At 36.1% G+C, this 12,631-nt stretch overlaps 1 protein-coding gene across 1 annotated transcript in view; it reads left to right on the top strand.

Annotated features, from left to right (window-relative positions):
- Positions 1-12,631, top strand: part of LOC114328475 (protein ovarian tumor locus-like) — a 116,609-nt gene that overhangs the window by 24,363 nt on the left and 79,615 nt on the right. Inside the window, exon 2 of the mRNA XM_028277333.2 lies at positions 5,186-5,361. Coding sequence (XP_028133134.2) covers positions 5,245-5,361 — 117 coding nt within the window. The 5' untranslated portion in view covers positions 5,186-5,244. The remainder of the gene's footprint in view (positions 1-5,185; positions 5,362-12,631) is intronic.

The raw sequence follows: 12,631 nt of genomic DNA, 5'->3' as shown, positions 1-12,631 counted from the left end.
ATAATATCAAAACAAAACTGCAGCAAAAATAAATGAAAAATCGTAATCAGGATCTTCTACGTCTGATTCTGGTAACACACCTTTCATATTCGCATCCCGTGGAATGTTCAAATATTCATGATGAAAACAAGCTGGAATGACTTGATGAGCACAAAATTTCTGAAGATCGTCATATTTCTTTTTGGAAATGGGCAGTAGTGATCTATAGCAGGACATAAGTGGGACCCTAGTCTTAGGCTGGACTTCAACATCGAATAATTTGACAACAGAATTCATAGATGTTTTTATAGAAACAATAAGTGCGTTCGCGGGTGCCAATTAGCAGCAAAACGCATGCGCACTTTAAAATGATATAAATAAAATCGTTAATAGATAAATATACAAGGTATATTTACCTAGTATAATTTTATAATTAGTTATTAATATTAATTAAATGTAAGTATACCTCGTATATTTACCTATTAACGGTATTATTTATATTACGTGAGGTTTGTCACCTAATGTGTTTGTCTTTCTTAAAAGTTGCAATCCGAACTTTACTTATTTTGCCAGTAAGATTTCCTTTGAAATATTTGTCTCCAATGTTATCCCATTTTTTAAATTGATCATAAGATATTCGGTCAACATTAAATGGCGATGGATTCTTTCTAGCAGTTGAGAAAATGGTGAACCATTGGGAAGGTGCATAAACAGTTGTATGTTTAAGGTTATTTTCAATGATGGCGTGAGACGTATCTACTGGCATATAAGTGTGTCCAGTTAGTAGGAAATTCAACTGAATTGTTTCAAGATTATTACATTCCTGCAAAGTTTGGTGAATCATACCCATAACAGTGCGGTTCCGGTTTTGCCCTGGACAACAATCGCAGTATAACAGCAATCGTTTAACATTTCCTCTGGCATCAACAGATTTAATGTATTTATGCAAAATTGTTGCTACTTCATTTGCACCTCGTTTACCATTAGATTCGTCCCAATAATAACAGAATACTTTACGAGTCCTGTTCTCGTAGAAACATAGGTTATAAACAGCTAGTTTTCTACTATAGTATAATAGTAATAAAGGTGAATATGGCGTATTCAAGACCTTTTGAAGATCAAAGCTGACGCATAATGTAAAAGAATCATCTTTGTGGATCTTTTTGTGACTTTTGAAACGGGCGTAACTTTCTTCTTTTTCTTTCTCATGCTGTTCTTTTTCTTTCAGTTTGTCAGGATCAGTGGTTTTTTCAAACGCAAGGCATTTATTGCACTTATCTTTCTTTGGTACATGAAAGCCGACGTTAAACTGCTCATGAAATATTTTGCGAAAAATTCTCTCACTCACAATATCCATACCTTGATTAATGACATTATTTTTATAAATTCCGTAAAGAGTTGGTATGGTCTTGAATTCTTCTGGTAAATAAACTTTACTGGAATCTTGGCGGCCATAGTGCGATGGTAAAGCAGGCAAACTTTTTATAAAGTTTATAACGGCATCCAGAGTAGTTTGTTTGGTTTTATTTGACGGCTCCATCTTTCCTCTCATGTTTTCCTTGGCACATCCCCACTCTGCATTTTTAATAATACTATAAATAGTTTTTCGTACTTCCGGGCCTAAAGTGACAACTTCACTCCCTTGTGACAGGTACTAAAGTGTCACATTTAATCCCTCCGGGATTAAATATTGACGAAACTCCCGGAACGATTAAATCACAAACAAACGAATTTAAGGGATATTTTATTGAAAAATATAATTAATTAGAATGGTAATTAACGTTAATATTCAAATTAATATTGTGACAGTTCGTCATATTGACCAGTCTTTCCTGGGTTAATGCAGCAGGTAACTGACGAGTAACAGATAGGTCCTTTTCATATTGAACTGGTGTTTGTTTCGAAGATCCTGCGGAAACAGGAAGCGAGAATGAGGACTGTGGCATAACTATAGTGGACGAATCGGCGACTTGACCAAATATTTTATCTGAAATTTTTTGTTTATTTTTAATAGACGATTCAATATATCCCTCGGCCACGTTGGAGGATTTCCATCCTCCATGTCTCTTCAGCACGTCTATTGTTGCTCCCGAATCAGCTAACAAAGACGCAGATGTGAGTCTAAAACAATGTCCCGTATAAGACGTCGCATTTTCTAATTTCAAGAAAGCTGCTATTTGCCGTGGAATTGTACCAAACATGTTTTTTCCTACTACTCGCGTAGTACATTCTTTGTTGATGTATTGAACAAAAAATTTTGAATGAGTTGTCCCTGTCTTTCGCAATGCCACATATTTCCGAAATATCGCCACAAAACTGATGGCACTGTTTTCTGAATTTTTGATCACAAAATTTCGGTCAATTTTATTTTTGGTGTTTCTAATCGCAATTAGGAAGGAATCGCCCAAATCTCTCACATCGTCGATTTCTAAATCAACCAACTCTTTTCCACGACAAGCTCCCGCAACGCCCAAAATAAGTGCAACCTACAAAAAAATTGATTTCTTAAAATTTCTGAATATAAACAAATTTCCAAATTTACCTTAAGCATTAAATATTTATCATCCGGAGCCTCCCGTAAGAACTGATCTACCTGCTCAGACGTGAGAATTCTTGACTTCTTTGGCTTAAATCCCTCATTTCTTCTCTTCAAAAAAGCTAATAATTTTGGAAATTTACTTATATCAATATCTTCTCTAATGTTAATAACCGATTTCAGCATTGAGTAATGTGCCCAGAGAGTTGAGGCACAAACCGCTTTTGATTTATCATCGAAGTAGACTAACAGCGCATTTTCAGTAGGTTGTCTCACATTTTTTAAGCGGCACCACTTTTTAAAAGCATCGTACTGCTGCTCGTATAGTTTTCTAGATTTCGGTGGTAACAATTCTTCACCTACTTCGGCTGCTCTTTTATCAATATCAGATACACCTTCTTCACTCATGATACCAATAATTATCAATAACAATGTTTCTTTACAATGACACTAGTAATGACAATGTTTCTAAATTATAACTGTCACAACGCAATGTTACTATGGTAACTTATTTTAAAGACAGTTTATTAAATGAGTTGAAGAGAGAAAAAACTGATTGAAATTATTGAAATAATTAATAAAATCATACCGGAAGTACGAAAAGTATCGTATATACCTTGCGACTGAAGTACATTTAATCCTTCAGGTAAATTATGGCCCTCCCTGCGGTCGGGCCATAAACTTTACCTTCAGGATTAAATGTACTACTTCAGTCCCGCGGTATATAATGTACTATTATCTGAAACATTCATAGTGGCTGCTAAGAACTGTAAGCATACATTTCTCTTACCTTCTCCTTCATTTATAAAATATTTTATAGTACAGTTGCGTTTTTCAGACTCACTGCGCTTGCGCTTCACACCTACTCTTTGCGCCAATGATACCAACCAATTTCGTCGTCGAGTTGTATCCAGTTTCCAGAAATGGTTAAATAGGCTTTCTCTTCTTTCTTCTGGGATAGATCCACAGTTATTGCCACATTTTTTTCCTTTACATGGATTCGGGAGAAATTTCTTGGCTGGTACTGTCACTCCCTTCTTAATTTTATATTCTTCCCCAGCTCTCTTCTTCTTAGATCTTTCTTTTCTTTCATTATTTTTTCTTTCCGTGAATCCAGCGTCACCTATAGTTTCTTCTTCTATGCCCGATCCATTCGTTGTTGGTTTTATTCTTCTGAAATTCTTTTTCTTTTTTCTTGTTTTACCCGTTGACTCTGCATCATTTGTTTCCTCGTCGCTTGCACTTTGTACTGGCAACCAGTCGTATGAATCCTCATTGTGGCCGTAAAAAGTTGAAAAATCTTCTTGATCAGACATGTAATCGATGTATTTCATGTCTCTTTTGCATTTACGAACAGTTTTTTTTCTTTTCAACAATATTTGTATTATTTGATTGTTCTTTATTCATCTCAGTTACTTTTAGGACTATATCAATGTGTGGTGTATTTAAATCCATACTATTTGAGGGCTGTGCCAAATTTTCACCTTCATCAGGACTGTTTCTCGATATAAGTTTATGATTGTGAGTTAGTCCTCTTACTAGTATAATACGAAAGCAGTATGCAGTATGTTATGCATAACCGACATTCAAAACATGGTTGCGCCTCCTAAGCGTCTATTATTCGTTTTGAAATTCAAATAAAACTATCTAAGCGACACGTTTGGCACAACATTAAGGCAAGTAAAACTATTTAAGCGACATTCGGTTCCAAACTAATTAGTCAGGTAAAATTATCTAAGCGACATCAAGTCGGTATCGTTTTTTTATGTAAAATTATCTAAGCTCTTTTTTATACCTATTTCGCAACAAGCAAAAATGTCTAAGCACAAATGATGTCAAATACATTTTTAGGAACAAATGTATAAGGACACGTTTGGATGATATTTCTGTTTGTATAAAAATCGGTAAGCGACTATGATAGCAAAATCTAGAACAGGAAAAAATACCGTACTGCTTGGTGCATATGATTTTACTTTCAGTAAATTTATCTAAGTTAACGGTTAATATAATTTTAAGACAGGAACAAATTACTATTCGTTTTTTCTTATAACTCAAACTGTCCAACCAACCGATATATAGAAAATTAGGACTTTTTTGTTGCTTAGTCAGTTGAAAACGTGAGAATACTTAAGATTCACGTACTTCCTAAGCGACAACAAATCTCAACGCAGCGCTACGAGACCCAGACCAATCGACGCGGATTTTTATGGCGAGTCGAATGATATATATATGTCGTTTTACCAAATCTTGTCGGTTAGGAAGGATTGCCTTTCATGCGTTGATATTATCGATCGCTATGTAAAATAAATGCATTATTTTGAATGCCAGAATTCACGAATATGAAGAGTAGGATACTATGCTCTAGGCTAGGATACCATGCGATGGTCTCTATAGTAAACGTAACCTAATCCAACTGTGAAAGCTCGCATTTAAAATAATGCATGTATTTTACTTGGTATTTGATACTATGGTACGATCCTATGGTCGGAGCGAGGGTTGGCGCCTCGTAGTGAGTGATGCCTTAACGGTTACTTAACCACTGGGAATTAAATATTGTTTACGTATTTCTAAATAATTCTCATTATTATACTCTTGTATCTGTCAGATATATACGCGACTAGTCGAGGATTACAATGTATTTTTTCCTAATGCCAGTTCAATTTGTCATAGGTATTACATTAAATTTGTAGTTTTGGCCACAGTATCTTTTTGGTCGAAAGATATCAAAAATGGGCAAAAGAGGTAAGAATCCAGGTGCCGTAGATCAATGGTTAGATGCATTGGGATTATATAGAAAAAACGTAGCCTATGATGAAACGTGTTTGTTTCGAGCAATCAGCGAACAAGTAAGTACAAAAAAAAATAAAAAAAATAAAAAAATCTTTAACCAAGAACATAAGTTTTTTTTCTACTTGATGTGCCTATCCGTGATGAATGTTGGCGATCATTATGGCAATCTTTATTTTACCTGCAGCAGCGCGGAAAAGATGCATATTAGTCCAAGTAATGAAGCTTAAAATAGGACAAAACCTCGCAATTTTTACAGAATGGATCGATTTGCTTGAAAATTTGAGAATAAGTAGTGGATAGTCCAAGGATCAAAATCTATATGATGCCAAAAGGCGCTTTTACCATGGGGGTGGTTGCCACCCCATGTCAGCGGTGAAGATTTTTTATTATATTTTGACGGCAAAAGTTGGTGAAAACATTCATTCTAAGCAAAAAATGTTCTATACATTTTTTTGATAAAATTAATAGTTTTCTATTTATTCGCTATCGAAAGTGTTAGTTTTATATTAAAAAAATTAATGTTTTTAATCACTTTTCTGCAAATAACTCAAAAAGTTATTGTTTTATCAAAACCACTTTAAATGTACTTAAAAAAATGTACCTTTTGAAAAAATCAACAAAACCGTGTTTTTAAATTTTCTTTAAGACCAATAGTAATCGAGCTATACTTTATTATATGTTATGTCTTCTTCGGCAAATGCTAAATACTGTAGTTTCAAAGTCAAAATACGGGAAAACTATGCATTTTTCGAGGATCACTTGTTTAAACTAATTTGAAGTATTTAAAAATATCTATCTTCAAAAATAAAAAAAAGTCTTTAGCTTAAAAATTAGGTGGCTTATAATGAAAAGAATGTCAGACCCTATATTTTTCAGCGAAAAAGTGATCGAAAGCAAACCCATAATCACCACCCTGATTAAAATTAGTCATTGACCTTATTTCGTCTTCTTTACTTATGTATTATTAATAGGTTCTAGAAGTTTAACTGGTTTAGAATGATTAGTTTTAAAAAAAATGGAGTCAAAAGCAAATATCGAATTTTTGAAGTTTGGTAAAAAATTCCCTTTTCTTCAGAATAGAAAGATTATCATCAGAGATACAAAAAAATATTTAATACAAAAATTGTAGCTTATTTAATTCCTAAGAATTTGGTTTGCAAAAATTCTCTACAGTAAAAATTGAGTGAGCTATTGACAATTAAAACTTGTAATACCATGCAAAAATCACCTTTACCAACCCTTTCAAAGTCACCACTTTTTGCGACTGAGGATTTTAAAAGGATTTGGTATTAACAGTCTTATAGATCTTGTAAAAACCTAACAAATTATTTTTTAACAAACTTTTTAAGATAAAAATTAAAAAGGTTACGGTTAAAAAATCAATATATTTTTTTCAAAACAAAAAAAAGAAATCTAATTGGAAGCATAATAATATAAGTTAGCTTTGCTTTTAGTCATTGGCCTTATTAATTCTTCTTTATTTATTTATTATTAATAGATTTTAACTGGCTTAGAATGATTAGTTTTTAAAAAACTAGAGTTAAAAGCGAATAACGACTTTTTGTAGTTTGGTAAAAAATGCCATTTTCTTCAAAATAGAAAGATTAGCATCAGATATACGAAAAAATGTTTTAATATGAAATTGTACGTTATTTAATTTCCAAGAACTTGGTTTGAAAAAAATTTTTCTACGGCAAAAATTGAGTGATTGGTAAATGAGTATATATCGAAAAACATTGATTTTTTCTATATAAAACTAACACTTTCGATAGCGAATAAATCGAAAAGTATTAATTTTATCAAAAAAATGTATAGAACATTTTTTGCTTAGAATGAATGTTTTTATCAACTTTTGGGGTCGGTGGCAACCGACCCCATGGTAAAAGCGCCTTTCGGCATCATATAGATTTTGATCCTTGAACTATCCACTACTTATTCTCAAATTTTCAAGCAAATCGATCCATTCTGTAAAAATTGCGAGGTGAAATGCTTCGGTTCCTGGACTATATAGATGTTGTGTTAAACCAGGTTCTGAGGTTCTTCAAACAGGATGTTCTTCTTCCTGGTCCCCGCTTTTTAGATATTTTTCCTTGCAGGAAGACATATCTGGATTCATTTTGCATATTATGGTGTAACGAGGTCGTTGCGTTTCGTTGCTCCAGGTAACTAACTATTAGTCGAAGAAAAAGAGTTCGCTTTTTAAAACATTTTATTCGGAATCAAAATAAACAGAAGGTAATTAGCCTTAATTACTCATTAAGTTCGTTAATAAAATATATTTATAATTTCTACGCATCGAGCTTATTGTTCGGGCCGATGCGACGATATTTTTGTACATGAATGAATGATTTTGACGATCGCGCGAAATAGGAATTGCTTTTATTAATAAGACATGAATGTATAAAGAAAGGGGAGAAAGGAGATCCCGCTCACCTCGCCGGATTGGAAAGACATAAAGGATATATGATCACCGCTCATATAAGGATAGGTAAAAGGATAGGTAAGAAGAAAACTGTCGGATTCGCTCAGCTCGCCAAAACGACAGCGGAAAATAATCGCGAAATACTACCTACATAAACTCTCCTCTTGTACCTCACTGTTGTCTATTATTCTTCGATCAACGCTCCAAGAATAATAATCAACTAGGCTTTTCGATCCGATTTTTATATCGTTCGAAACAATACAAAAACGTGTTTTACTTAATTCATTATATTATCGTCACAATGGCCATTCTTTGTCCATTTGTTGTCTCTCTGTCTTGCGACGTGTCCTGGCCATTTCCACTTCAACTTCGTATATATATATATATATATATATATATATATATATATATATATATATATATATATATATATATATATATATATGTTCGGAAAGGTTTCCGCGGTTAATACAATGAAACTTAAAGCTAAAATCAATATCAACAAAAGAATTAATATTAAAATTAAACTCACCAGGCTTCCGGGTTGAACCGCGTCGTTGGTTTCTAGGCCGAGCTTTCGACGTCCTCTCTGACGTCATCTTCAGGGCTTCCGGGGTCTCAGTCTCCTGAGGCTCCAGACACTACACTCACTACTCACTACTTCACTACTCACTGCAATACTGTTGTTGCTGACGCTGGGGCGGTCATTTATACCGTGGACTGGTGTGACTGACGTGGCTGTCGATGACGTGGCGGAGTGGGAATTAGCGCGAAGACGATTTGGAGAGGCGCGAAGATTTTTGACGGTGGGAATTGTATTTGTAGATGGAGCGGACGATGTTTTCTTTAGGAGGGGTCTCCAAGTCGAAGGTAAACGGATGCCGTCATCTCTTTTATTGAGACAATTTGGCCGTTTTTCGATTTCTATGGCTTCTCGGATAATTCTTTGTTTATAGAAGCGGATGGGGGCTATGGTTCTGGAGTGTTCAAAGTCAATTTTGTGACCTGTATGAAGATGGTGTTGGCCTAGGGCTGAAACTGAATCGGAATTGCGAACAGATATGGAATGTTCATAAATCCTATTTTGGATTCTACGATTGGTTTGTCCTATGTAAGATCGGGGGCAGTCTGCACAAGGAATTTCATAAACTCCGTGTTGTTCATTTGGAATGTTGTCTTTGACGGATCGGACAAGAGATGAAAGTTTTTGTTGGGGGGTAAATACTGTTTTTATTCCTCGTGGTTTAAGAATTCTGTCGATTTTGTCAGTAACACCTTTGATATAGGGAAGAAAAGCTTTCGTATGATCAGGATCTGACTCTTTGGGTTGTGATTGAGCGGGAGATTGAAGTTTATGGATGCTCCTATCGATGTGATTTTCGCGGTAACCGTTTTGGATGAGGGCTTGTTTTAAAGAAGAGAGTTCAGTAGATCTACTTGCATCATCGGAAAGACGGATTGTGAATTAATTTGAGAAGGTGGGTGATGAGAGTTGCCATGCAAGTAGCGGTTGGTATGGGTGGGTTTTCGATAAACAGAGTGATGAAAACCTTGTGATTGGTTCTTCTTAATAAGAACGTCGAGAAACGGTAAGGATGAGTCAGTCTCCATCTCCATCGTGAACTGGATACTGGGATGTATACCATTCAGATGGGTCTGAAAAGACGCTAAAGCATCCCTGCCGTGGGGCCAAATGACGAATGTATCGTCAACATATCGTAGCCAACATGTGGGTTTGAGCGTAGATGTGGATAGTGCTCGGGTCTCAAAATCTTCCATAAAGATATTAGCAATTACTGGAGAGAGTGGTGAGCCCATTGGGGCACCATTTATTTGTCTGTAGAATTGATTTTGGAAGATGAAATAAGTGTTGGACATGCAATGTTTAATGAGAGATAAGTGGTCTTGCTGGATACTGTGTTTCGTTTCCAGAATATTTAGGGTGTCATCTATAGGAATGTTAGTAAAAAGTGAAACGATGTCGAAACTTACTAGAATGTCTGAGGGTGAGATAGGATATTGTTTGAGAAGTTCGATGAAATGAAAAGAATTTTTGACGAAAGATGAGGCATTTTCGGCGAAAGGTTGAAGAGTTTTGGCTAGATATTTTGCCAAAGGTTGTGTCGGACAGTTGTATGCACTGACAATGGGGCGTAGAGGAAGATCGGGTTTATGAATTTTGGGTAGGCCATATATTCGAGGTGTTCTAGAAGACTTTTCACGAGGAATTAAAGTTTGTTTTACGGCAAGAGGAAGAGAAGTTTTATTGATGATGGTTTTTGTTGTTTTTTCCAAATAGGTTGTGGGATTATTAGAAACTGGCTTGTAGTCGGGGGTGTTAATGAGATTTGAGAGCTTATCGATGTAAGACGAAGTGTTTAGGATGACAGTGGCGTTTCCTTTTCGGCAGGAAGAATGACTAGATCTGGATTTGCTTGAAGTTCTTTCAGGGCTTTTCTCTCAGATTGACTAATGTTTGGAGTAGGGGGCTTTGAGTTCCTAAGAACTCTAGCGACGTCTTGTCTAACTATTTCAGCATCTTCAGAAGGTAAATGAGAGATAGCTTCCTCAGTTTGACAGATGATTGTCTCAATTGGGGTGTGGCTTGGGGTAACAGAATAATTGAAACCTTTTGCTAAAGCTTGTGTGGCAATAGTAGAAATGGGGGTATCAGAAAAGTTGTGAACCACTGTGGTGGGTTTCAAAGTTCTGGGTTTTGGAAGTTGTTGGGTAATTAGATGAGCTAATTTGCGCTTTTGAGTTTCAGTCTTAGACTCGAAAGTATTTAGGGCTGTTTGTGTGTTTATGGAAAGTATGTGTGTAAAGGAAACGCCACTGTCATCCTAAACACTTCGTCTTACATCGATAAGCTCTCAAATCTCATTAACACCCCCGACTACAAGCCAGTTTCTAATAATCCCACAACCTATTTGGAAAAAACAACAAAAACCATCATCAATAAAACTTCTCTTCCTCTTGCCGTAAAACAAACTTTAATTCCTCGTGAAAAGTCTTCTAGAACACCTCGAATATATGGCCTACCCAAAATTCATAAACCCGATCTTCCTCTACGCCCCATTGTCAGTGCATACAACTGTCCGACACAACCTTTGGCAAAATATCTAGCCAAAACTCTTCAACCTTTCGCCGAAAATGCCTCATCTTTCGTCAAAAATTCTTTTCATTTCATCGAACTTCTCAAACAATATCCTATCTCACCCTCAGACATTCTAGTAAGTTTCGACATCGTTTCACTTTTTACTAACATTCCTATAGATGACACCCTAAATATTCTGGAAACGAAACACAGTATCCAGCAAGACCACTTATCTCTCATTAAACATTGCATGTCCAACACTTATTTCATCTTCCAAAATCAATTCTACAGACAAATAAATGGTGCCCCAATGGGCTCACCACTCTCTCCAGTAATTGCTAATATCTTTATGGAAGATTTTGAGACCCGAGCACTATCCACATCTACGCTCAAACCCACATGTTGGCTACGATATGTTGACGATACATTCGTCATTTGGCCCCACGGCAGGGATGCTTTAGCGTCTTTTCAGACCCATCTGAATGGTATACATCCCAGTATCCAGTTCACGATGGAGATGGAGACTGACTCATCCTTACCGTTTCTCGACGTTCTTATTAAGAAGAACCAATCACAAGGTTTTCATCACTCTGTTTATCGAAAACCCACCCATACCAACCGCTACTTGCATGGCAACTCTCATCACCCACCTTCTCAAATTAATTCAGTCATTAATACTCTTGTCTCCAGATCAATCCGTCTTTCCGATGATGCAAGTAGATCTACTGAACTCTCTTCTTTAAAACAAGCCCTCATCCAAAACGGTTACCGCGAAAATCACATCGATAGGAGCATCCATAAACTTCAATCTCCCGCTCAATCACAACCCAAAGAGTCAGATCCTGATCATACGAAAGCTTTTCTTCCCTATATCAAAGGTGTTACTGACAAAATCGACAGAATTCTTAAACCACGAGGAATAAAAACAGTATTTACCCCCCAACAAAAACTTTCATCTCTTGTCCGATCCGTCAAAGACAACATTCCAAATGAACAACACGGAGTTTATGAAATTCCTTGTGCAGACTGCCCCCGATCTTACATAGGACAAACCAATCGTAGAATCCAAAATAGGATTTATGAACATTCCATATCTGTTCGCAATTCCGATTCAGTTTCAGCCCTAGGCCAACACCATCTTCATACAGGTCACAAAATTGACTTTGAACACTCCAGAACCATAGCCCCCATCCGCTTCTATAAACAAAGAATTATCCGAGAAGCCATAGAAATCGAAAAACGGCCAAATTGTCTCAATAAAAGAGATGACGGCATCCGTTTACCTTCGACTTGGAGACCCCTCCTAAAGAAAACATCGTCCGCTCCATCTACAAATACAATTCCCACCGTCAAAAATCTTCGCGCCTCTCCAAATCGTCTTCGCGCTAATTCCCACTCCGCCACGTCATCGACAGCCACGTCAGTCACACCAGTCCACGGTATAAATGACCGCCCCAGCGTCAGCAACAACAGTATTGCAGTGAGTAGTGAAGTAGTGAGTAGTGAGTGTAGTGTCTGGAGCCTCAGGAGACTGAGACCCCGGAAGCCCTGAAGATGACGTCAGAGAGGACGTCGAAAGCTCGGCCTAGAAACCAACGACGCGGTTCAACCCGGAAGCCTGGTGAGTTTAATTTTAATATTAATTCTTTTGTTGATATTGATTTTAGCTTTAAGTTTCATATATATATATATATATATATATATATATATATATATATATATATATATATATATTTATATGTTGAATAATTTTGGAATATCGGTAGTCGATTCTACAATCTCTCAAAGCTCTTAAGATGGCTACCAT

The sequence above is a fragment of the Diabrotica virgifera genome, chromosome 7, assembly GCF_917563875.1.
Source record: "Diabrotica virgifera virgifera chromosome 7, PGI_DIABVI_V3a".
Taxonomy (NCBI): Eukaryota; Metazoa; Arthropoda; class Insecta; order Coleoptera; family Chrysomelidae; genus Diabrotica; species Diabrotica virgifera.
The sequence above is the reverse complement of the archived record's forward strand: the minus strand, read 5'-3'. Positions and strand labels throughout refer to the sequence as shown.